At 46.2% G+C, this 26565-nt stretch overlaps 2 protein-coding genes across 3 annotated transcripts in view; one reads left to right on the forward strand and one right to left on the reverse strand.

Moving 5' to 3' along the window:
- The window catches only part of Timp3 (TIMP metallopeptidase inhibitor 3), a 49937-nt gene extending 25992 nt beyond the window's left edge, over positions 1 to 23945 (forward strand). The window contains exons 2-5 of the mRNA XM_090328586.1: positions 13490 to 13572; positions 19967 to 20078; positions 20542 to 20663; positions 21967 to 23945. Coding sequence (XP_090184712.1) covers positions 13490 to 13572; positions 19967 to 20078; positions 20542 to 20663; positions 21967 to 22164 — 515 coding nt within the window. The 3' untranslated portion in view covers positions 22165 to 23945. The remainder of the gene's footprint in view (positions 1 to 13489; positions 13573 to 19966; positions 20079 to 20541; positions 20664 to 21966) is intronic.
- The window catches only part of Syn3 (synapsin III), a 358286-nt gene that overhangs the window by 216518 nt on the left and 115203 nt on the right, over positions 1 to 26565 (reverse strand). The gene's annotated exons all lie outside the window — the stretch shown is intronic.

A 26565-nucleotide genomic window follows, 5' to 3' on the forward strand; every position in this document is an offset into this window, starting at 1 on the left:
TACTCTGACATAGGACTTGGGATACAACCAAATGCTCCCTCCCCTGAGAAGGATGGGACTAGATGTGATCTGTAGGATTTAAGATAGAAATCAGCATGTCTAGCTAGACTGCTTCTCCCTGCCTCTTGCTGGGCCTTTCTGTATTTCTCTGGGGCATTTATTCCACTTGGACTGCCCCCTTCTTCAACATGACCTGAAATCAAAATACGCTGGACAAGTGTAAATGGGGCAGAAGAGAGAAGATTGGCAGCTAGGCTGTGAGCCGGCGATGCCCCATATGGGCCCCAGCTAGCACTTTGCATTTTCTTTTCTCTAGTCTTGGAATCACTTGATTCTTTCTTCCTTCTCCTGAGCCTCTTCATGGCCTTGAGAAAGAGAGTCTTCCCTGAAATAATTCCTGCTGCTGTTTCTAGTATTATCTTTGTGTGCCAGGCACTGTGCTAAGTCTTACAGACAACAACTCAGTCCTCAGCCTTACTATGTATGTATATCACACCTGTTTTCAAGATGCAGATAGATGGTTTGCTCAAGGGGAGTAGAAGGAGGAATAGAGATTCAGGCCCAGGGTGTTCCTGGTCACCCATGACCTCACATATCTGAAAGAAAGAGGAGTTCTGCTAACCCCTGGAAGGGAATTCCTCAGAAACTACCTTTGACCTTTCTTGTTGACTCCTCTCTGCAGATTGCACATGGACAGTTGGGAATAGATAGGGAGATTTAAGGCATTCCCACTAGAAAATAGCAGCACAGCCCCCAGCCTGTGTTAGTCCTTAGAGGAATCCTGCCCCAACTTCCTGTGCTTGGCCTCTGGAGCTGGCTGGGCATTGGGATTTCCAGTGTATCTGCATGATACTCCTGGTGGGTTCTGCAAGGTGTTTCCTGCAGATCCTGCTGATGCTATTTGCTGGCACATAGCACACTCTGCCCAGAACATCATGAGCTGCTGGCCTCACCCTCGAAGGGGTTTTGTTTTTGTTTGGATTTTTAAAAATGCGTTTTTTTTTTCTCCTGGGCTGGAGGTGTGGCTATACAGTACAGCAGTGGCCTAACAAATACAAGGTCCTGAGTTCAAACTCCAGTATTGCAATAGTTAAATAAATAAAAATTCCCAACCAAGGACACAAGTGTTTGGTGGGGAGGAGAAGAGGGAAATGAAGGCAAAAAAATTGTGGTAGAATGGGCAAAAAACAGGATAATATTGCCAATCTAAGAAATGATAGTCAATTTTTGTATCTTCATCAAATGTGTCGACTAAACTCCTTCACGCAACAGCATGAATTGCTAATCACATATATGAAAATGTAAAATATGAAAAAATAAAATATTAAAATACTTAAAAGACATACTATGGCCAGAGTTTGGCCTAGTGGTAGAGTGCTTGCTTAGCATGTAGGGAGACCTGGATTCGATTCCTTGGTACTACATACATAGAAAAAGCTAGAAATGTGGCTTGAGTGGTAGAGCGCTAGCCTTGAGAAAGCCCATGGACTATGCTCAAGCTCTGAGTTCAAGCCTGGCAAAAAAAAAAAGAAAGAGAAAGAGACATGCTAGTGGCCTGTAAAACACATTGATGATCACCATCACAATTAAGGAAAAGAGATCAACAGAAAGGGTTCCCTTCAGCAGCTGCTCTGTCTGTGGCATCTGCTATACATTTCACAAATGGTCACTGTGAACCGAGCAATTGGTGGACCAGACTAATGACAAGCCCACTCTTTTTCTGTTTCTGTTCTGAGTATTCACTACTTCAAATCACCCAAACAGGTAACAGACCGAAAAGGAACGTCAAAGGAGGAACCTAAGCATCTCAAATGACTTGCTTCAGTTTGATCCACTTCTAGAGAGCAGGGAAAACCTGACACCTTAGACAATGCCTTAGAAACCAGCAGGCATTGCATGGGTTAAGAATAGAAGGCGATACTGAAATAGCCTGAAGTTGCAAGGGACATGTGAACCTACATCTGGTCTTACTTCTTTTTGTAGACTGAGGGGTTCTGAGAAGGCTTTGAGATGTGAAACTCACATACAAAATGAATGGAAGAATCAAAAAGAGAAGCTCCCAACTCTGGGCTCAGGTCTCTTCTTGCTACCCAATACCTTGTATAAAATAAGATCTCTCTACTCCACAAAATCACCTTATTTCCACACTCAAGTTATTTAGTTGCATTGGTAGTTCTAAAGTCAGGAAACAGAATCTATTTGGAAAAATGCTATCTTTTCTTTTTCTTATTTTTTAAAATCTTTTATTATAGTGTGATTACGAGTAATACCAGAACAACTCCTTAACTCAGGACTTTTTAAACAGTGATGGCTAAATCTTCAAGTTGAATAATCACCAATAGGAGGAGTTCAAGTTGGAAAGATGAAAATTTCTTTCAACTTTGTATACTAGTCACTGGCTCCTAGGAAATCTGCCTTTGTCCTCAGCAACAAGAGAGCTTCGAAAGGCTGAGAACAAGACAGATGGCAGTGGGGGCTGGGATCTGTGTCATAGATAGAGGGGGGACCATTGAACTATGAAAATATTTATCTTGGAGATGACTTAGTGAACACAAACATGTTCTCCACATAATCTTGTTTTGTGCAAACCCTAGATATCAGCTGATGGGGGGAAGGCCACACAGAGGCCAGGCATAGGGGAATTTTCTTACAGTAAAAAAATGGCTTGATGTAGGACAGGCTGACCTAGGTCACAGATGTCTACCTGGGTATGGGAACGAAGAAGGAATGCAAAGGAAGTTATAATGAGGGACTGATAAGTCCCTCCCAACCTTGAGTCTGTGCCATGAAATGAGTCTGTCCAGCTCACTTGCTGCATGAATGGTTAAACATATGCTTCTGGAAGATGGGTATGGCCTGTGATGCAAGCAGGGGCCACAGTGGCTACCTGGATGACATGTTGGGCCCTTCGACTTCCCTACTGCATGGTGTTGTGAGTTTCAATGTGACAAGCAAGCTGTGGGAAGCTCTTACTCTACAGGATCTTGTGTGTGTCTGTGTTGGGACTGCAGCTTGTCCTCTTGCCTTTCTTTTCTACTCAAGACTGGCACTTTATTACCACTTGAACCATACCTCCACTTTCAGTTGGTTAACTGAAGAGTCTCTTGGATTTGTCTGTGTGAGTCAGATTCAAATTGTCATGCTCAGATTATACTTAGCCAGGTGACCAATGACAACAGGATCCTTATCATGAGGGAAAGTTGCAAACAGCCTCCAATCACTCTCTTTCTGCTTTGTGTGCCAGCATTTGTCTCCATGTGTTCATTCTGGTACTCTCCATCCAGACATTCTCAGTTCTCCAAGAGCTTTGCTCTGTGTTCTTCTTGGTGGTTGGGACTATCTAGGAACACTGATTGGAGATATACTTCAGAAACAAATAGCTTAATAATCTCTTGTAAATAGCCTATCTTCTAAGAATAGTGTCCCATGGGCAGGCTGAATCAGAAGCTATGGGTCACAGTAGAGACCCTTTAGGTAAAAACCTTGCCAGCCTGTAGATGCGCAGTAGAGGTAGAAAGAGGAAGTCTCTTGGGTTGTGGATGCTTTGTGGCTGCTCTGTGCTGTGGCAGTCATTGGCTTGGAGAAGTCTTATTGTCCAGCAACAGGTCAGTTGATAAACTGGTCAGCTCATCATGACAAGTCCTCCTTTAAAGAGTGCATTAAGACTAGTGCTCAAGAGGGACAGGTGCACTCTGGATGGTCATTAAAACCAGAATAGATGACTCCAGTCTGGTATACATATCATCCTGGCCTCTGAAGCAAGATCCACGGGAAATCTAGAAACCAGACTCAAATTTGTGGGAGCGTCCCTAAGACATTGTAAGAATCTTAGGGAGTTAGTTCCTCCTCCAAGTTCTCACTATTTATTGCTTAGATAAGTTCTTCTCTGATAATTCACCCTTGAGAATTCCCTTTTTGTGCATTTGTGATGTGTCTGATTCGTTGGCTCTGTGTTTCATGCTTGCTGATTGGTTGAGCAGAATCTAGAGAATGAGCTTTGTGGACAGGCATGTTTGATCAAATTCCTAGCTGTGTGAACTCTGCCAAATTCCTTCACTAGCCTGAGTCTTTTTATCTTCCTCCATCCAGAGGAAATAGTGCTACATATTTTACATGTTAGTATTAAGGATTAAGTATACTTACATGTAAGGTATGTGTGTACAATCTTGCTCACAATTGTATTCCACTACCTGACAGTATCTGGCACCTAGTAGGCCCTCGGGAAATAGAAGTTTGAGAACCTTTAACTGCACAGAAGGGATTCAGGAAGAAGTGGTTTTTCTCCTACTTTACCACGGACACCATTTACCCTACCTGCACACTGTCAGGCCAGGACCGTTTCTAAGTGTAGGGGTTATAATCCTGTCATTATGGAACTTGGCCAGAGAGGGCAGTAGTTAGCATTCTTATTTAAATCAAAAGGTTGGCCTCCTTCAGAAATCCCAGATTCTTATCTATAATCATCCTTCCATACCACCAATGAAAGCTACTTCTGATTGAGGATTGAACACCTTTAGTTTGGGTTTGTTTTTTCCATACCTGTGCTGCCCAGGTACTCATCACAGTCTTGAGCAGTTAAGGAGATTCTATCTGCTGGGAGACCCAGGCCTCCTAGCTATGCCTACTTGTTTCATAATCTTCCTGGCTACAACTTGTATACGGCAAAGCTGGGGGAAGCCTTGGTTATTATGAAAGTACCCAACAGGTATTAAGATATGCACTAGGGTTCAGAGTATATCAATAGACTGCAGATACCATGCAACTATTGATAATTATTCCGATTAGAGCAATTTCCCAGTCCCTCTTGGTGCATTGTGGAAACAGATTTGCTGTCTGCAGACCTGCGGTGCTGAGGGAGAGATCCCTTGGCATAAATCTAGGAGATCTTGCTCCTAGATTTATCCCAGAGTCCACTGGCTCTCCTAGCAAACAAAATCCCAATTAGGAGAAAACTCAAACGCTATAGACAGCTCCTGAGACGCTGCCAGTTGTTCCGCTCTCACAAATGACCTGACCTGAAAGCTCCAAGCTCTGAGAACCATTGGAGGGCACGATATTTTTCTGGGCACTGCTTCAAAGAGGCTGTGGTTGAAGACCAGGCAGCTATTCTGGTAGCCATTTGTGTGGGACAAAGTTTCCCATGGGTCCTTGGGGAGGGGCTGGAGCCCTTGACAGAGGAGAGGGAGCAGTTTGAGACCCTTTGGCTTGAGAATTTCTCCATGGACACTGACAAGAGGGCAAGTTGAATCTCTAGTAGGTCTAAGGTTTAGGGTTATCACCATGTACCTTAGATCCTGTGTCTCCCTGGAGCACAGCACAGTTGGGTGGCCAAAACATCCAAGGCAAACCCTCTCTAAGAGGTGAGGCCTGAGAGATGGAAGGAGACAAGAGATGCATTAAATCCTAACATAGAGCTATAGAAACAGCATGGAAACTGGAAAGGGACCATTGTATGCACCACAAGACCCACACTTGTCTTTTCTAGGTATTCTCAAGGCTTTGACTTTCTGTCAGCTGAGTAGCAGGCATCCATTTGGACCCATGTTCTTTCTAAGGACTGTGTGCAGGGATTAAGTAAAAAGTCTTCATCCCTGGTCTCAAGAAATACAGCGCCGCCTCAGAAACATCACTGTTCTGTGTTAGAGGAAGACCTAACTGCATTCCCATTGGTTTCCTGGCTTCATCTTACACCCCTTATTGTAGGCTTCCTGTTTGTTTGTTTCTTTCTTTTCTGTCCCTCTGGGGCTTGGGAAGGCTGGTTTTGCCAGCCTCTGGGCTCTTGACTCTACCAGAAGACCCTTTTCTTTCTCCCTTCCTCTGCTGGCTCTAGTGATTTCTCAGTTCAGGCAGAAGAGTCCCCCTCCACCTGTGTCCATGTTTCTTCAGCCTGATCAGGTATGTTTACCATGGACACCTGTAGTCTTGTACTGTAACTACTTGCATATGATACAAAGAAGTTTCTAGAAGGTTAGAACCTTGTCTGCCTGTTTAATGTAGAGTCCCCAAGACATGGCACAAAACTGTAGACAGATCATCCACTAAGTATTCCCAGTGTGCATGACAGAATTGAGGAAAAGCGACAAAAGAAGGAGAAAAGCAACAAAAGCAAAACAAAACAAATAGCATTAATAAAATAGCATGGCAGAGGATGCAGAACAGGCCTATGAGCCTTTTCCTTCCTTCCTAGGGCTGTAGTAAGGAGCAGCTACAGGTCAAGGAGAGTTTCTGATTACCTTAGATTTCCTCTCACAGCCTGATCCATTGGTTCAGCAAACATGCTTTGGGGACCCTGTTGCATTCCAGGCAACTACGCTGGGTGCTGGCATTATGAAAGTTCCCCACCATCTGGTAAGTAGGTATGCCAGCAATTACTGAAGAAGAACATGTGCAGAAAGAAAGGGAGGGAAGCCACGAAGAAGAGAGGATGGACTGGCTTAGTTTAGGGCAAGCCTGGGATAGATGCATGGGAGGATATTAGAACTCCAGTGCTTCAATTAGACTTGGTGAGCATGTTGGGTATCATCTTATTGCCCCCCCCCCTTAGACCCAAGTCACAGAAACATCATATCCCTTCTCAGATATGAGGACCTCCTTCCCCCAAAGTAAGTCAGTCCAGCCTTTAGGGATCAGTTATTCCCAGGACTCTGAGATTATCCTCAGCCAAATGATCCATATCTTTCTCCCAAAATTCTCCCAGTGGCCCAGAAGGCTCATAAAGGTAGTTGACTTTACAAGCAGTTAGAAATTAAATGCATTAATCCTAAACATAAAGCATGGTTTACCTTTCCTAGTTTATCACTAGACACATAAAAGGAGTGTGATTTGTGTTTCTTTTTGGGGTCAGCGATAAGTTCTGAGAAATTTGATCATGTATGCCCATGTTCCTCTCTCTCCCCTCTCTGGCCCCTTGGGCTTCATCTACAACATAAGCAGGGGTTGTTTCCTGCACTGCTCCAGCAGAAATGCACAATGTATACAGGATAACAAGGGCTAGGAGACGGTGCCTGCTCCTTCCCCCTTTCCAGAGGTTCAAGAAAAGGCATCCCCTGGAGAGCCTTGCTTGGGAGACCCCAGAATACATGGTGGGCATTGAGCATACTGGTAGCTCAGGACAAGGTGGTTTTAATAGTGTTCCCTGAGATGGAAACTTGGGTTGAGATGATTTGTAGGTTTCCAGATTTTCTGTGTGTGTGTGTGTGTGTGTGTGTGTGTGTGTGTGTGTGTGTGTGCTTGGATTTATTTTTAGAAGCAGGCAATAGTTTCTTGCCAACAAAACTTGCTTAAATAAAACCAAGATTAATATTTTTTACTTAACGGAAAGAGTTAGGACTGTCTTTGAACTACAGACTTCTTATCTTGATTGGGAGCACATTTTTACATCTGGCCTTGGCTTTGATATCAACAAATAGAGCCTTTGAAACTGACTAGAGAGAAGGGCCTTGGGGACCAGGGTAAGATGCAGGAAGAGCCTATTTGTGGGGGACAGAAGGGTGGGGTAGGAAAGGAATTTCTTCCTGAAAAGTCAGGCTTTGCTGGGAGCCAGGCTATGGAATTCTGCCTCATTCTCAGCCAGTTCCTCATTCTCTTCCCTGCCTCCTCCCCTGCTTCCTCTGGGTTCAGAGGCAGTAAACCCAGTCTTTTCTGTAGACTGGGTCCTTCTCCAAAAGCAGACTCTGCCCTCTTGTGCCATGCTGGTTCTGGGCTCTGGCTCTCAGCTCTGTTCTTGTCAAGCTTTCATGTCATTGTAACCCATTGGTCACAGTATCAATGAGTCAAGCACAGTCCTCAATAAATGATGGATAGATAGATGTTTATCTGAGCTTGCCCACTGAGAATTGCCCTTATCCCCCTCTGATCAAATAGGGCTCAGAAAGACTTGGCTATTTGCTGAAGCTTACACAAGAGCATTATTTTATCTATTTTTAAATCATCCGTGCTGTGCATGGCACTTTCTCCATGAAATCACATTTAACTGGATGCATTTAGCAAAAATATATTAGATGCCTGTTATGGCCAGATTGACTCTTCTGGTTGCTCTGAGTAGAGCATTTGCAAAATCAAAGAACCACCCTCCTGAGGCTTACAGCCCTAGTGGAGAGTCAGTCGACATGCAGGTGAACATTACAGTAAGTCTGCTAGAGCCTGTACAGTGAGGAGGACAAGTGGTGGAGGATAGGAGGAGAGATGTGCCCAGACTAAATGGAAACTGCAATGGAAGGGGCCTGGGGTAGATTTTGAGTGGTGGAGTGGAGGAATAGGGCAAAATGTCATTTCCTGAGATAAAGATGAGCCTGAAAAACCAAAGTGTGAGCAAGGCTGTTTTCAGGTGCTAGGTGTTGGATGGGTTGTCTCTGAGATGTCCTATTAGACTTGTCTAGGTGTAAACCTAGTCAAACATAAACCTAGACTCGGATAGATGAGTAAAAGTTCTTAGGAGTTCTAAGTGGGAGTCTACAGAGATGTGGGATTTATACAGGTTGAATCCAAAACTACAACCTGGATGTAGATAAGGAGAAAACTAATGTCAATTCTGACTGGATCCAACCTCATGAAGGTCATAAGACTGGGATCAGAGAGGTGTAGGTGGGGAGGAGGGAAGCCCTCAGATCAACTCAGGAATCTGTGGAGGTTGATAATTATGGCTTACAGTTTACATGCTGCATGGGAAGTGACTTCTGCCAGGCTACACTGGGGCGGGGGTGGAGGCTCTGTGTCATGGCCCATTAGGCCATACTTCTCCATCTTTCATGTCTTTTTTTTATTGGGGTGGGAGTAATGAACAGAGAAAGGGTCCGGGCTGGCCTCTGGTATGTTTGGGGTCCTTCTGCTCTTTCCCTCTCTGAGTCTTCCCTTACTCACCAGGAGCCCATCACAGTGGGCCCTGGAGCCTCTAGGTTCCCAAGTGCATAGGTAAACATACATTATCTCATGCATTCAATCCATGTCTCTAGCCTCTGCTCCAGTTATGGGCAGAAACCATTAGGGATGGCTTTGTGGGTTCTGAGGGATTCTTTTATCCTTCCATGAAAGCTGTGCAGGGTTGGGGAGGGGAAGAGAGAGAGAGAGAAATGTACTCTTAGTAGAAGTGGTTAAGGGGTGTGGGGGAATGATGGGGTCCTGTCTGTCCCCCCTCTCCTTGGAACATCCCCTTCTCTGGTCTCCACAGAGCTCATGGAAAGGTGTAGGGCCATAGAATATAATTTTTTTTTGCAATCTGCCAAACTTAATGTAATGATTAGAAGTCTTGTGTCAAGATTTTAAGTCGCTCTCCTTTCAGTTTTCCCCACTGAGATGAACCCACTTCTTCCCCCAGAGTAACTGGTCCCACAATAGCAGACAGCAGCAATCTCCAACTTACAGCATCACTATGGGAAGAGAGCAGGAAAACAGCACACAGTACTCAGCATAGGGTGTGCCCAGCAAATACCAGCTGTCATTACTATCATGTTCCAGTTTCCTTAATTCTCCAGACTTGCAAGCACAATGCAGAGAAATGCAAGGAGCTAAGCATCCTCAGTGTGCCATAGACAGCTGAAGGAGCAAGACTCTGGTTTCACTGGACCAGTGAAAATAATACAGAATGCTGCCCATCTTGGAGCCTCTTTAAGGCTAGAGCCTTAAAACATGATCCCCACAATGGGCGGGTGTGAACTGCTCTTGACAGGATGCTAAGAGGGGCAGAACTGGATTCCGAGGTTGAAATAATGAATTTAGCTAAAGGTTCCCCACACCAGGAAGAATGGTAACCTAGTTGCTCAGCCCTCTAGCCTTCCCTTAGGCGAGTTGGGCCATTAGGTCTGGATTTGATTGATGACGGTTGGGTGGGGGGGTGGGAGGAGAGGGAGAGAGGCAGGAGCCAACAGGGGGTTTTATCCCCCCTTGGAATATGCTGATGAACAGCAGATGTACAGTTCCTCGAGACACACCAGAAAGCTGTTTGCCATCAGAACTGGTTTATTTTAAACTTGTGTTGCTGTGGTTCTCACTGGTAGGGAATGGCAGTGGGGATAAAGATGGGAAAAGACCACATGGAGTTATACACTGGAAGAGTTGTATGGCTTATATTGCATTTTGTAAGTTCTTACAAAACTTCTGGAAGAGTATGGAAAGAAGGAAAGCATTTCATAGAAGTACACTTTTATACTTGGACCCCCAAGTCTTAAGAAAGCCATACATATGTTGATAGATCCATGTGCCAATCACACATACATACATACACATTAACATTTCCTTTTCTTTTTTGTGGTGCTGGGTAGCAAACCCAGGAACCTGGGGGCATTCTGGTTAGTGTTCTATCACCAAGCTACAGCCATACCTTTCTTTATCACTTTCTTCTCAGATACTTTTAAGTTCAAATGCTATTTATTCTTGAATTAATGTCTCCCTGTTCCTTTTGATCTCCATTACCCCCTTCTAGAAGCCCAGTTTCTCATCCTAAGAAAGAAGAGATGACAGAGGGCTGAGATGCAGGCAGAGCCTCCTTCTGATCTCTGACAGTGCTTGTGTCCCTTGGCAGTCTGTCTTCTGGCCCGGAACTGCTTAATCCTGTCTTCCTGCTAGACTGCACTGTGTAGCAGCAGGAGACAGGACTTCTGTTTCTTGCAGTCATCCCCGCCCCCCCCCAACACTGGGTCCAGTGTTCTGGACTTCAACCTAGCTCATACCCATGAAGGCTTAGCTGGTGGAGACAGTGAGGGCCGCTCAATAGCATGGACAGGAAAGAGAGAGGGGAAGAGAAGGAAGGGGAAGAGAGGGAGGGAGATCCTGTGTCCAGAAGCCTTTGGGGAATTGGCTTCTAATTGCCACTTCAAGGTGGAAGGAGAGATGGATAGGTTTAGAAAGTGTCTGCTTTTGGTATTAGAGGCCATGAACTCTCTTCTCTGGCCTCCTCCATTCCCCAATAGTCCTTGAATCCGTGAATGCCTCGAAGGGACCCTTACTGCCTAACAGGAAAGCACAAAACTCCTAATATCTGAGTTGCAGAGGACCAACCGAAGCAAATTAGATTTATTAATTCCCAAGCCAAATAGGCAGAGCTGGGGTTGGCGAATGATTATACTTGGAAGGACTTTGAGAATCTATTTGGGAGAGCTGAACAGTGTTTAATTTTAGTTCAGTTTTTGTAAGGTTCTGTGTGTAAGGAAAATGCTGGTATAGTCTCCATCCTGGGCTTCTTGTGCCCTGGTCTTTTTGGGACCTCAGCACTGTTGTGTTTGTCGTGTCCTGTGAGGAATCTCTTGGGCTGTGGATGTGGGTGATGAGCGTGATGGAGAAGATGCTGCAGGTCTGAAATCACCTCGTACACTTTCATTCACGTTCTGACCACTTTCATTCATGCTTCCCCGCTTTTCCCTGTCATTTTGTGAATGAGCTTACCTTTTGCCTCAGTCTGAAAGAACTCCCAGGCATTAGTACATAATGGTCTAGGATGGACAAATAATGAGCTCAGAAAAGTTTGGGAACTTCCCTAGTGTCACATAGCCCCAGTACTAGGATTTGAATCCAGGCAGTCAGGTTCCAGGACTGAGGCTTTTCAAGTTATTGCTCCATCCATAGTAAGTCTACTACATGGAAGCCACATGGAAGCATTGGACCACCAAGAAAACCAGACTGAGGCATAAATAGCCCTAACTATGCTATGGCATCCTCATTCTAGAAGCTTGTTCCATTTTCTCTAAACAACCCTCAGATAAAGAGGCTACAAACGCAGGCCGTTTCAGAGCAAGAAAAGAATTGGCTGGCACTATGTGTAGAAGCTTCCAGAAGCACCCAGCTTTATGAGGCTTGAAGATATGTGATGTCTAAATCAAGTTAAGCCATTTTCCAGCCAGGAAAGAAAGGGTACAGTGCTGCTATTTAAAGGAACCCCTTTTGCCTCTTTCTCTTTGGGCAGCACCTCACTACCCAGTTTCCTTCCTGAGTTCATAAAGAATCAGAAGACGAGGTCAGATCAACTCAGGAGGAATCAATAGTAAAGTCCTGGCAGATCTGCTTCAGGCAAAGCAAGACACAGACAAGGTGTCTTGCATGAGCAGGCCTGGAACCTTGCCAACTCCTCCCCCCCTCCCCAGCAAACTTGGAACAACCACTTGCCCCCTCCTAATTTGAGTGCCTCAGCTTAATGGCCGTCCTTGCAAATGGACTCTATGTTTTGTCACAGGGCCAGGGTGGGGGGGGGGTGGTATTGTATCTGAATCCTGATTTCATGTCTGATCAGAAGGCTGGGATCCAGGCCTGTGCAGGAGAGATCCAGAGGGGATGAGGGTCTGGGGAGACTGGCTCTTAAGAAAGCTTTCTTCAGGTACCAAAATGTTTTGGAGACGGCATAAGACAGCAAAAACAGGGAAAGGTAATGGAGCTACCAGAATAGTGTGTGTGTGTGTGTGTGTGTGTGTGTGTGTGTGTGTGTGTGTGTGTGTGTGTGTGTGCAATCACGTGTGCAGCAAGTATTCTTTGAGTATTAGTTTTTAAAAAGTGAATTGGAATGAAGATGCATTTGCTATCCTGTATGAGTTAAGTACAATTTGAAATAGGATCTGATAACCAGCAGAATTCAATTTCAAATGCAAATCTTCTTCATTCCTGCCATGAGCTGGTGTAGGAGCCTCTGTCCCTGTTGTCTTACCCCTGCCACCAACTGCCTTTCATGGCTAATTCTTGTTTGGGGGGAACTTTTCTTTGACTAAGCCAGTGAGTATTACTATGCAATTTCTGCTTTCAATTTTCAAGATCCCTCCATGAGCTGGGTTTGAAAGTCCTTGAAGACTGCTGTGGGGTGTTTCTTCTCGTACATAGCATAGAAAAAGAAGACACAGATTCACAATCAGAGTCAACCCATCTTGATAAAAACAAGGAAATGCCTTTGGCTGGCTGTTCTTTTCCTTACAGGAAGTGGCTGCTAATGCTGTCCCTGTAAGGCAGCTGGGAGGAGATGACTGAAACGATGATTGCACACAGTAGGTGTGCACACTTAGTGCTCTATATTATCACACAAATCATTCTCTGTGCCCATTCATTTTTTTTGGTGATGATGATTTGAATAATACTTATCTAATGAAAACTGTGTCCAAAGACAAGGTCAAGTTTCACACAGATCATCTCTTAAGTTCTATAGAAGAAGGAAGAAAGGCAAGATACAATGTTACTTCTTTGCCTTTACTCATAGTAGTCATGAGCTGGGATTGGAACTGGTTATCTTGGCTCCCAAAATCTACCACATGGCACTGATCTTGATTCTGTTACATCTCTTGTAATCCAAGGCCTATCTGAATACTGATGGGGGCACTGAAAGAGCTGGGGTACATTACAACCCTGTGGATGGATGGGAATAAGGGGAATTTACATGTGTAAAGGGCTCATTATGTGCTGGTAGGTACGGAAGGGTGCCACGGAGGCCAGTCAGCCCACCCTGAGAGGTGCCCTCTCTTGATGTAGTTCAGGCCCTTTGCATCCTCCTAAGAACGCTGTCTCTGTCTTGTTTTCTCTGCAGTAATCCGAGCCAAGGTGGTGGGAAAGAAGCTGGTGAAGGAAGGGCCCTTTGGCACCTTGGTCTACACTGTCAAGCAAATGAAGGTGAGTGTCATCATCACTGGCTCCAGGAAGAATTATGAGTTTTGTTGTTGTTGTTGTTGTTGTTTGCCAAGAGTTGTGGCAGGGAGAGGGCCAGTGGTTGGAACTGGGATGTGTGTTTGCTCAATGTGAAATACTAGCCCGCCCCAGAAAGCCACTGAGGCAGTAGTTAGAGGTGGTGGCTACTTGACCCAGAGCTAGCACAGGAAGATTGGTTCTGAACTCGAACCAGATGTCAGAGCACCTTGTTACCTGGTAAGTAACCCTGAGAACCTTGGCCAAGTCATTGCTCTTCTCTGGCTGGGGCTCCGACTTCTGGGACTGACAGTATCCCAGTGTAGTTGCTGAGGCTACTGTGTAGTAGGTAATCTTCACAGCTCAGATCTTCACACCAAGCCCCGTTCTCCTACCTCTCACCCTGGTTCTCTAGCTCTGTCTCCTGCACCCTAGTGACTTAAGCGATATATACTAAACGTATTCATTAAACCCAAATGAGGGAAAAGGTCTTAAGAAAAAGCATCAGGTTTCAAGTTCATAGAACTTGTGCCCTAGTCCCAGTTCTATGTGTTAACCTAGGCCTGTTCCCAGGCTCCACCTTGCTAAGCCCCTCCCACTCAAGTACTCACAGTACGCCTGCCATACAGGCAGAAATGGTGGTGGCAACTGAGATGATCTACTTCAGTATGAAAGCCTGGGGCTTCCCCTTGGCTTGCTTAGCAACCCATCCACCCCCACCTTTGTAAGTGTTTCCCTAGATGCGGGCTCTGGTACTAGAGCAGGGGATCCTCTGGGGAATCCAGTTTCCACCCTAGGACTAAGTCTGATCAGGGGAGCATAGACACAGACAAATCAGAAGAACAGTATGACAATTGCTCGATTCCTAACAACTGCCAGCCCCATTGTTTACTGCTTGTATTTATACCCCACTCCCCATGGCAGGACTTGGCAAGCTATAGAAAGTTGATTGCACATTGAATGTAGGGTAAGAATGAATCTCATATTCCTTAAAATTCCCCAGAGGAGACAAGCTTTAGCACCCAGAGGTGTGTATGTGTGTGGCCTTATTCCTGTCCTGAGGCATGTGGTTAGATAGGCTAATTGTGTGGAACCTGTTGCTTTGGATTCAGTTTTGGAAATAGCCACAGCCTTCTGGTTATGTAATGTCCAGAGTCAGCCCTGGCTAGTTGCCCTTGGCTGGCTGAGTTTGATCATGAGACCAGCTTAGGTCTTCAGACAGCCCTGGGGAGAGGAGAGTGGGTGGAGGTGGAGGATCAACAAGAGCAATAACAACCTGCTCCCCCCAACCCACTTTGCACCATCTGGCACTGGGGAAGGAATGCTAGAGCATTAGACCAAAGCCGAGGCTGTGAAAACACAGCCAGCCCCTCCCCGCCTAGCCAGCCTGCTGGGCCACACTCTAGGTGGCTTGGTGACCAGCAGGGAGTTGAGAGGAACAGCTGGGAGACAAGAATTCCTATTAGGCCAGCTTAGCTTCCCTCCACCTTAGGACCTAAAGGCCATGGGGCACAGAGGCCCTTCCTGTGGGCAGTGTCCTATTACCCCCTGCCACTGTCATTGCTGTGGCTGGGGCTGTATAGAGGACAGGTACCATATGATCCTCCCTGAGCCTAGGACAACACCAGCTGCAGTCTGGCAGGCTCAGATTCTCCATTCATCCTCTGTCATCTAGGTTCATGGTATCACATGCTGGACATTAGATGTAAAACTCTTCATTTTACTTGCTTAGAGGTAATGACCTGTTCAGGGGAAATGACCTGTTCAGAATTATGTACTTAAAGGCAGATCTGTTCCCAAGTTGAGGCATGGTGTCCCTTCCCAATGCTGTATATTCCTTACATGACTCTCCAGGCCTCCCTGCCATGTTGCTTTGCTCATTCACCATATCTGATGTCTTTTATGAACTCACTCTTCTACCAGCCTGACATTCTGACCTACAAAACTGGCTGGTACCTTTCTATCCAGAGACCTGCTGGCAAGTCAGAGTCCCCCTCTGTATACCCCCATCCCTTCTTCCACTTTCTCTATGCTTAGCACTGAGCTATGACCTGGGGATAGACAGATAACGCTTGTCACAATTAATACAAAACTATAGACAAGTAACGGTTATTGGGCATTTGCTATATGCCAGACAGTCTGCTAAGCCTTTGCACAGATCAGTCTCACAGCAACGAGTGAAATGCTTGCACATCCTCTTTATGGTGAGGCCACTCAGGCACCGAGAAGGTTATAGAACAATCCAGATTACATGGCTAGAAAGTAGCAAACGAGCAAAACTACAGGGTCTTGACCTTAGAGATAGAGGAAAAAGAGCTAACAGATTGGTGGGCTTTAGAGTCCGTGAGTCATTCTCACCCAGTTTTGGGGGTGCCCCTCACCCTTTTGTATCTAACTCCCTTAGGGAACAAGCAGAGATCAGCTTTGGTTTGTTGATGTGTGATCTGGCTGGCAGCTCTTAATGTGACACCTGGGCGAGGGTGGCACTGGCCCCTTGGAGGCATTGTTTTTATGGATTGGTCTAGCCCAGGTCATCAGATAGGAGAAAGGCAGGGGCTCCTCTTCAGCAGGACTGAGGGAATTTAGAGAACGTGGGATCCTAGGCTGGCCAATCTTTGATAATAAGTCAGCAGATACTCCTGTCTGTCAACCACACAACCGCCTTTGTTTAGGCATGCCCTGGGTATTCACAGACCCACAGAGGTGTGGGTGAGGAGATGAGGCTGCCAGAATGCTGAAGGAGCTGACCATGAACCCACACTTGGAGATTAGCTAGGGCTGAGATGAAAAGGTGGAAGTTTCCAGAACTGACCGTAGGCATTCTGCAGAGGCCTTATCTCTTATCAGGACCATGGGAAAAGCAGTTCGCTTTGCCAAGAGCTGTTGTTTGTGAAGAGACAGCAATGCTCTCAGGCAGACTGCAGGGGACAGCGTGTGTGGAGGACATTATGTCCTAACAGGTCCCGGGAGGATCACAGGGGACACGTGCTGGTCATATGCTTTGCGTGTCCTGACTGTGAGCAGGACACATCTGCTGGGCAATGGAAGTGCTTATCCCCTTTGCTCCTTGGTTTGTCTAATCAAAGAAGCACATCAGGGCTGTGCCTTGGCAGCTCCAGCAGAGGCCTCTCTGACCCCAGCCCTCAGTGCTGAGACTCACCATGGCGCAAGACTCCTATCTGACCCTCTGCAAGGTCTGAATATATTTTCACAGCCTTGGTCTGCTACACAGCCACTCTTAGGACTGCACTGTGCATATGGCATCCCATGACGTACCATGTGTCACCAGACCTCAGTCGCTCAGTCCGTAAAGCAGAGTAAGTCATGGCTTTGAACGAGTTCATGAATGTCAACCAGCATCCAGCACAGTGCTGACCTTTGGCAGACCAGCAAGGAACATATGACATCCAGGTGGCCCTTCCTCCTATCCATGTTGAGTGAAGGCCAGGCATTTCATTAGAAGCACACAAGTGGCCCCAGACTTTGAGCCCTTATACACAATCAGTCCCTGCTCCTTCCCCCAAGGGAAGAGAACTGCTGGTCACTTGGTGTGGATACTACTGAGAACGCAGCTGCTTCTGTGTGCAGTTCTGAATTGATTTGACACTATTGTTGCTGAGAGATGAGATGGGCAAAGACACTCGGGGAGGGGGGCACTCTCCGCTTCTCTTCTTCCGAACTTCGTACAGCTGGTCTTAAGTGATTTTTTTTTTCTATGCAGTAGTACTAAGAGACAATGCTCTTACTTGACATTTTTACTCAAGAATAGCATTCTATCACTTGAGATATATTTTGACCCTCAGCTTTTTGTTGGTGAATCATAGCTAAGAGCCTCTTGGATTTGTCTATTTGGGCTGGCTTAGAATTGTGATCCTCACATCTCAGCTTCCTGGTAGCTAGGATTGTTGTTGTGAGCCATTACTGTCTGACATTAAGCTAATTTTTTATTGGATGTCTCATTCAAAGTGCCATTTTAAATCATTTGATTTTCAATATCACTGTGTGAGGACACTGTGGAGGCATAGCTGGCCCCATTTTACAGATGAGGAAACTAAGGCCCAAAGGGTTCAATAACTTTCCAAGGAGCTAAAAAGTGACTGAGATAAGACTCTTGTCATTCTCTAGAACCTAGATTTACCACCATCCTCTGTGGCATTGCTTAGCTTAAGTGACTTTAGCATCCTTTTCTTATCTGATTTGTGATTCTTCAATTTGGGGACATCATGAACCTATTCTCAGCCTCCTCAGTTTCTCAAAGTCATAATGATGCTTTCAGGATCCATAATTAGATCAAGAGCTGATTATGACAAGGAAAAGACATATACATGAACCAAATCTATCTTTATCATAGTGTGGCCTTCACAGTGACCCCTACCACACAGCACGGGGAGTCAGACCTCATCACTGGGAATATTATCTCCAAAGTTCTGCTGATAGCTAGGTGTGGTGGTACTTCCCAGAGGTAAGGGGTCAGAGAAAGCTAGCTCAAGGTATATCTTGTACAAGAGGTCTGAGGCTGTGGCTCAAGTGATAGAACAGCTACCTAGTAAACACAAAGACCTGAGTTCAAATCATGGTACCACAAAATAAATAAAACAACCCGGGTGCAAGCACTAACACAGCCCTGCTCCCCTGTGGCAAAATTGAACCCCATATGTGGGCAACACTTGCCAAAGCCCTTGGCTGCATTGTTTCCTCATTCTCTTGGTAAGCACAGAGGAGAATAGGACACAGAAAACCCACGTGTGAACCCACTATAACAGTGCCCCTTGACCAAGGCAGAGGCTCCCAGACTGTAAGGCCAACAAACAGCTTCATAGTAAAGGTCCTTGAGGACCACCTACTCCTGCCAGCCAGTCACCACTTAAGAGGAATAAAAACAGCCCATCAGACTTGAACAGGAGGCATTCATGAGGCACCAATGAGGTGATGTCTGGCTTTGTATTAATTACCATAAGCAAATTAATAACGCATGCCAGGAACTAAAGTAGGGGTATTGTCCTCCTGTAAACCCTTGGGACAGGCCCAGTGACCAGCAGCCATCCAGGGCCTGTGTGCTTGTTCTGAGAACTGGAGGGGTAATGGGATTGGACCACGCCTGGCAGGCGCCCCGCTCCACCCTCCCCCACCACACAGTTAATACCATGGACGCAGCAGGCCCAAGGCTGTGGGATACTGGTAGACTTGAGCTGGAACCACTAAATGGATCCAGCCTCTGTGACATTCATACCAGGGACTCTTGTCACATGCAGATAAAATAGCCACAGGGCCATAAACAGAAATTGGCTACAGCTGGGCTCTTGGTCCTAAGCTTCCAGTGCCACAGGAAAGATGAGTTAAGATATGGGATGATGACTAAAAGCTTGGACTCTGGATTCTTCCACTTGGAAACTCTGCTGCTTACCAACTGTGGGGCCATGCAACCCTCTGCCACTCAGCCAGCTAACATACAGCCTGTCTCGATGGCTCTGACTCTGCATCTGTAAAATAGGCTCCACAGTTCCTACCTCAAATGGGGTTTAGGGGCTTGTATCACAGCCTGGACTCCAAACCTTGGAGCTAGTAGCATTTGTAGCTATTCTGTATTTATAGGATGTTTAGTCACATTCCTCCTTTCATCCATTCCATGACTGCGAACAACAACACACACAAAAAAAGCTTCTAACATTCTCAAATGTTCCCCAGGGTTCAGCCTTACCTCCCCTGAGAGCCACTGTACTGATTATGTGGTAGATAAAAAGGGCCAAGGAGCAGCAATTTCCCATGGTTCAACAGTGTAACTATTAAGTTTTGACGTCTTTGAATGTTGTATCCATGTTTACGTGCTTCCTCTGGGGCAAAGGAACCTCATTCCTTCACCAGATGCTCAGGAAGGAAAACACACAGAGGATGCCTGGCCAAGTTCACCCTTCGCTCGCCAAATGCAATTTGTATCAGAGCTGTCATATGCAAAATGGGGTTCCTCTGGCTTTCCTGGGGAAGCCGCAAGAAAGGAACTGTCACTGGCAAGTGTCACAGAAGTCATGTGAGGGAAGGCTGGCTCTCTGGCTCTCCTCTTAGACCACAAGTGGAAAAGGCAGGAGGTACCTTTCCTGGTGGTTTCTGTGGATCCCTGCAAAGGTGTTGGGGTTTGGGAAATGTGTGCATGGATGAGTGCTGTGGAGCTGCTGGCTGAGGAAGAGGTGAGTCCAGGCAGACAGGAAGAACACCTCCCTGCCAGTCACCAGCCTGGTATGGGAAAGGTGGCCAGGTGGTCTCCTTGGGGTCAGAGGGAAGACGAGCTCTAGGGAGCTTAGCTACCTGTGTAGGAGAACCAGCCCCCCGCAGCCACATGACAAGATGCTTTCAGGGCATCCTCTCATGATACTCTTTCTGCCCACAGATGTATCGAGGCTTCACCAAGATGCCCCACGTGCAGTACATCCATACCGAAGCCTCCGAAAGTCTCTGTGGCCTTAAGCTGGAGGTCAACAAGTACCAGTATCTGCTGACAGGTAATAGCTGACTCTAGCACCAGAGTCCCAGGTGCAGAGCTCCCACACCTGAGAAGCCAGCCTAATTCAGCTGTGATCCGAGGATAGCTGCCACAAGTCCACTCAGAGCTGGAGGGTCCCACACTGAGGCTACTGTTGGTCTTAGCCAGCACAGACACACTGAGGAGCTCTGAATGCAAAAGGACCAGTGATCCATCCGTAAGGTCTATAAGAGCTCTCCATCATTAGGCAATCAGTACAGAAGAAACAAAAACTACAGCATTAGGAAAAGAGCCAAGAGTTAAGTCTGCAGTGCTGGCTTTAGGAATTAAAATGCGAAACACGTCAAGCTACGTTATCATTCCCCCAAAATTCCTCATCCTAAAGGTACTGGGAAGAGGGGCATCCAACAGCAGGGTTGGTGGTAAACCCTTTTAGACTTTGGACAGAACACCTGACTCCTTGCCTCCTGTCCTCCCTCCAGGCCGTGTCTACGATGGCAAGGTGTACACAGGGCTCTGCAACTTTGTGGAGCGGTGGGACCAGCTCACCCTCTCCCAGCGCAAGGGGCTGAACTATCGCTACCACTTGGGCTGCAACTGCAAGGTGAGAGGGGGCAAGGGGCTGTCCCAGAGGCATCAGATTCTGCTGTGTTGGGTGTGGGGTGCAGGCACAGTAAAGAATGTTACCACAGGTTGGGCAGGGAAGAAGGCAAAGAGGGGATGCCTTGGTACCATATTCTGCCATCTTGATGATGGCAGCTGCTGGGCACAAGGGTTCCTCAGGATCCCTGCCCTTACTAGAAGTTCAAAGTTATGGCCAGGGTAGAATCCTTATGCTGATAGGTCCTGCCAAGTAGTCCCTGGCAGTTGATTCTCTGTGGCCCCCTCCACAGGAGGGTAGCCTAGCTCAGGCTGCTGCCAAAGGTCTTTACCACCAGGCCCAGTTTGTTTTGTTTTTTTTTTTTCGCCAGTCCTGGGTCTTGAACTGAGGGCCTGAGCACTGTGCTTGGGTTTTCTCAAGGCTAGAGCTCTACCACTTGAGTCACAGCACCACTCCAGCTTTTTTGTATGTATGTGGTACTGAGGAATCAAAGCCGGTCTTCATGAATGCTAGTCAAGCACTCAACCACTAGACCAAACTCCTGGCCCCCTACCACCAGGCCCAATTTTTATCCAAGTTTAAGGCCAAGGTCTACCTCCCAGCTATGGGTCACTCTTCTCAGTCCTTAGAACAATGGTGTCTGTTTTTGTTTTGTTTTGGCTTGTTTTTTTTTTTTTTTGCCAGTCATGGGCTTGAGCTCAGAGCCTGAGCACTGTCCTTGGACTTTCTCAAGGCTAGAGCTCTACCACTTGAGCCTTAGCACTATTTCTGGCTTTTTTCTATGTATGTGGTACCAAGGAATCGAACCCGGGTCTTCGTGGATGCTAGGCAAGCACGCTACCACTAGGCCAAACTCCCGGCCCCTGGTATCTGGTTTTTAATTGCTACTATTTCCATTTGATAGGTGTAGAAATAGAGGCTCAGAGAGTTTAAGGCACTAACTTGTTGAGTCTGATTTCCAACCCAGAGTTTAGACTCTCAAATTCCCTGTCACAGCCGAAGTCTCCTTTCTGGCTGTCTCATCTGTTACTTTCTGGACATGTTATCTGGAGCCAATTACTCAACCTTTCAAAGACTATAACAGGGAGCTAAACCAGTACTGAGAGTTAAGGGGAATGACACAGAAGCACAAGGGTCTGGAGCAGAGTCGATGCTCAACAGTGTGACCTAGGGCTATGTCTACGTGATGGTTGAAGGGTCGCTATGGCCGGGCACCCCCTGCCCCCGTGAAGTCACCTCAGGATCTGAATCTAGAATGGGACCAACATGGCAGCAGCCACCAACCATTGCTTATGATCTTTTGCAGATCAAGTCCTGCTATTACCTGCCTTGCTTTGTGACCTCCAAGAACGAGTGTCTCTGGACCGACATGCTCTCCAATTTCGGTTACCCTGGCTACCAGTCCAAACACTATGCTTGCATCCGGCAGAAGGGAGGCTACTGTAGCTGGTACCGAGGATGGGCCCCCCCGGACAAGAGCATCATCAATGCCACCGACCCTTGAGCCCGCACCCTGCCCTGTCTCACCTCCCTCCCCTCCCACTGAGCATCCCTCGGACACTAACTCTTCCCAGATGATGACAGTGAAATTAGTGCCTGTTGTCTCGCAAATTTAGCACTTGGAACACTTAAAGAAAAGCCTGTGTTGATTATGGAACTGATTTGGAGCTATCTTCCTCTTCCCCCCCTTCCCACCCTTGCCTTTCTCTTTTGGTTTTGACATTATACATTTCCACCTGGGAACTTCTGGTGCCATGCCAGAAAGAACGAGGAATGTATACTCCCTTTCTTCATGATATATAATCTATATTTTTTTAGGAAAACAAAAATCGAAAAATCTAACCCATTTGGGCATTGTAATCACTACTTTTCTTTCTTCTTTGCCATTTGGCCATCTCCCCAGACCGCCCCTCCCCCTCCATCCCTCACCTTCTTCCTCCACCCCAGTACACAAAGGTCATAGACAAGGCCAGAAGGCCCAACAGTTTCTGGATCAATCAAGAGCAGGCACCCAGCAGATAGACTTGAGGTACGCAGAAGGCCTTATTCACAGAGGAGACTCGATTGCACATGCTGACCAGACTATCTGTCTATGTCTATGTAATAGAGCAAGGAGGGGAAAGAAACAGACAGCAGGAGGAGTGGGTCTCAGAAGACACATGCAGTTCCTCCAGCCCCGTGAGGCTTGTGTTGGCCACATGTTTCTAAGTCTAGAGCAAAGGAGCCTGGTCAGAGCTTTCTGTGTTGATAAAGACTTCAACATCTGCCTGGGATCAGCAGGCAACTTGCCTGCCTGTCCAGAAACTCAGGTGAAGAGTTAAAATGAATCTCTTTCCTCTCCTGCCTCCCACAAGACAAGGCGGTCTGGAAAGCTGCTGCGGGAGGTTTGGCTGGGAGCTTGCCTGTATGTAAATCAGAACAATGCACATACTGTACACTATCCACAGATATAACCGAATAGATCTGGGTAGAGAATACTTTTTCCCCCCCAAAGTAGCATTTAGCTCATCTAGGGGGAATGTGTTTGTATACACATTTGCATATACACACACAAGGATATAAGCTAATTTTTTTTTTACAGGACACAGAATTCTATTCAATACTGTTAAATATGCCAATCGTTTAATCACTTCTCTTTTGCTGTTGTTGCTTGTTTGAAGAAAATCATGACATTCCAAGTTGACTTTTTTTCATTTGAATTAAAATTTGAAATTCTGAATACCCTCTTTTTCCCTATAACTGGGGTCATGTGACCTCTAGCCTTCTTTTTTTTCTCCTGCTTCCTATTTGGGGGAGGGTCTTTACTTAACTGCCTTACTGTCTGGCAGATGGCAGGTGGTCAGGGGTCTTCACACAAAGGAGGACAGCCAAGTGCCCTTGCCTTGGCTAGATGGCCACCTCCTGGGGTTTGGGAACAGCCTTCTGTCCTTCTCCAGTTCACTGGTGGGTGGTTACCACCTCCTGAGGTCCTCATTTCATGCAATTAATATGGGAGGTCCCTCGGGAAGCCTGGCTGCACCATCAGCTATACAGTTTTTGTTATATTTGGGGGGGAAATAAAACTATAATATAAATTCTCTTATTAAAGTTATTTTAAGTTTTAGTGTCAAAACATGAGATGTAGAGAATAGGGGATAATGTGTATTGTACAGAGTTGGGGGTGATAGGATGTGACATTGAAAGTGATTATTCTCTGTCCTTTTTTTTTCTTCAGATTATGGGTATTTATCCTCTCTTAGTATTTGTATCTTCAGTTCATTCCACTTTAGGAAACAGAGCTACCAATTGAAACAAGATAGGGGGAGAAGAAAAGGTAGACAACAAGATATAGTATGTCTCTCACATACAATGCCCAGGCAAGAGGTTTGGCAGAACCCCAGAGCAGGAAGACAGTGTAGGGGTTGGGTTTCCTTGTGATTGATTTCACTAGTGTGTGACTGTCCCCCTGTGCTCCTGCTTGGCAAAGGAGGCTGGGAGGTGTGGCCTCTCCACGAAGCTGTAGAAGCAGAGGAGCTGAGGTCAGATAGCCAGTGGATTCTTCTTTTTTTGGTGGGTCATAGGACTTGAACTTGGCCTGGGCGCTGTCCCTAAGCTCTTTAGCTCAAGGCTATTGCCCTACTCTGGACCTAGGAGTTGACCTTGAGTGCTTCAGCTCAAGGCTACTGCTCTACCCTTGAGCCAAGCCCCACTTTCATTTTCTAGAGGTTAATTGGAGATAAGAGTCTCAGGTCCTTTTGTGCCCAGGCTGGCTCTGAACCTTGGTCCTCAGATCTCAGCCTCCTGAGTAGCTAGGATTACAGGCATGAGACAGGGCGCCCAGCCAGCCAGTGGATTCCAAGATGTATGGTGTTTCTCAGACTTAGTGTTTAGAATTATCACTATTTCAGTCTCCAAGTTTTGCAAGGTGGAGCTTGAGTTCCTAGTTCAACCTGTATGAATGCCTCCTGCTAGTGCACCCCAGAGTATCTTCAGGGAGGCATCTGGCTATTCTTGGTCCCTGGTGTGGTCACCCCTCACTCACACAAAGAGGGACTTGGTGTAAGGCCTGAACACGAGGCCCTTGAAGTTTCCCTGCCGTGTAAATCAGCCAGCAGAACCATAGCCCCACCAGCAAGGCCCCGGGGATGTCCCATGCAACAAAAGATCTTTTGCAAATTGCTCTCGTCAGAGGGTGTTTTTGAGCTTTCTATAAGCTATAGCTTTGTTTATTTCCTCTGTTCACTTACTGTGTAATGTAAAGTCATTTCTATAGCTTAGACACCATATTTCAATCAGACCATGAATGTTTTATTTTGCTAAATCTTGTGTCATGTGTAGGCTGTAATATGTGTACAGTGTGTCTAAGAGAGAAAGAGAGAGAGAGATAATCAAAAAGAAACTTACATGCCACCATTTTCCTGAATCAAATTCTACAGTGGAATGGACAGTAAAGTACTTCTATGCAGAAAGGCAGCTAGACTGGTAAGTTAGGGAACTAGAACTCACAAAGGAGCCTCCTCCCTATCTGAATCCCATGGGTTCATTGAGTAGAAAGGGGGTGGGGTGGGGGGAAGAAAGTATACTCATGCTCTTTTTGTATCAAGTAGTCCTGGGCCATCCACCATCAATTATCGTTCCCTCTCCTTCTCCAAGTCCTTTAACTCAATCCAAGTCCTTTGAGAAGCCATGTTTTCTCCTAAAAGTCCAGAGCTTTGTGAACTCTTCATTTCAAGTTCTTTTCTGCCTCCTCTGGGCATCGAATTCTGCTTTCCCATCAGGGAAACTCTATGTCCAGGTTCTTCTCTCTCAGACCAGTGCTCTGCTATGGGGACTCCCTTGATCCTTTCCCTCCTCAGGCAATCTCTGTCTTGCCTGCTGACCACCGACAGCCCAGGAGCATCATTTCTCATGCCAATCATCCTTTAACAACAAAGAAGACAAATGACTTATTGGAATAGATCTGTCTAGGAGGTACTGTAGCTTCTCCAGAAGGGAATGCCTGCCCTTTCCTATTTTAGCCTTTTCATTTTAGGCATGATAATTGACCATGTGGATTGTCCCCAAGATGGTGCCTAAGTGTCTGCCTCCTGGCTACCTAAAGTTGGAAAGAAATCACTAGGTTATTTGTATTAGAGAGAAAAACACTATTTTAATCTAATGGCAAAAGCACAACAAAATGGGACATCGTAGGGATCTCAACAGCTTCCACATTGGATCTGTGTAGGTTAGAAGAGGGATGGAACTTAGAGATGCTTATTCCAGAGGTAGGGAGCTTCTTAGATTCTCCTATGCTACACCTTTCCCTTTACCCAGTCTGCTGTGTGGAAACCTGGACGTGACCGAGAGAAACCAACCAGAGAAAAACCCTGTCTGGAAGGAATGTATTTGTTGCTAAATTTTGTAGCACTGTTTACAGTTTTCCTCCATGTTATTTATGAATTTTATATTCCGTGAATGTATATTGTCTTGTAATGTTGCATAATGTTCACTTTTTATAGTGTGTCCTTTATTCTAAGCAGTAAAACGGTTTTATTTCTATCACACACACCTCTTGCCTCATGCCTTGTTGTATTCTGACTGCCTAAGTGGGTTCTGTAGACACCAAGGGTAATGGGAGACTGTCCTGCCTGCCTGTATTCCAGGCCTGTGCACACTCCTTCCTGTACTCACATCTGCAGCATAGGCCTTCTTGGCCTATTCCTCTGCTTTGGTGGGAAGAAATCTAAGAAAAGTATCTTTGATTTCTCTGTGGATGCCGACAGTCTCAACTTTGCTCCCTTATTATGTTACCTGGGTTTTCCCTGGTTCTGACACTTCTGGATCTCTTTTCTGATCACCTATGGACCATACTCATACCACCAGGCTAGAGCCTGAATCAGCCTTTCTTGTTTTTCTTCCTGAGACTCTCACCCTGGTAGAGTGGGGA

This window comes from Megascapheus bottae, chromosome 2, assembly GCF_031878675.1.
Source record: "Megascapheus bottae isolate mThoBot1 chromosome 2, mThoBot2.hap1, whole genome shotgun sequence".
Lineage (NCBI taxonomy): Eukaryota > Metazoa > Chordata > Mammalia > Rodentia > Geomyidae > Megascapheus > Megascapheus bottae.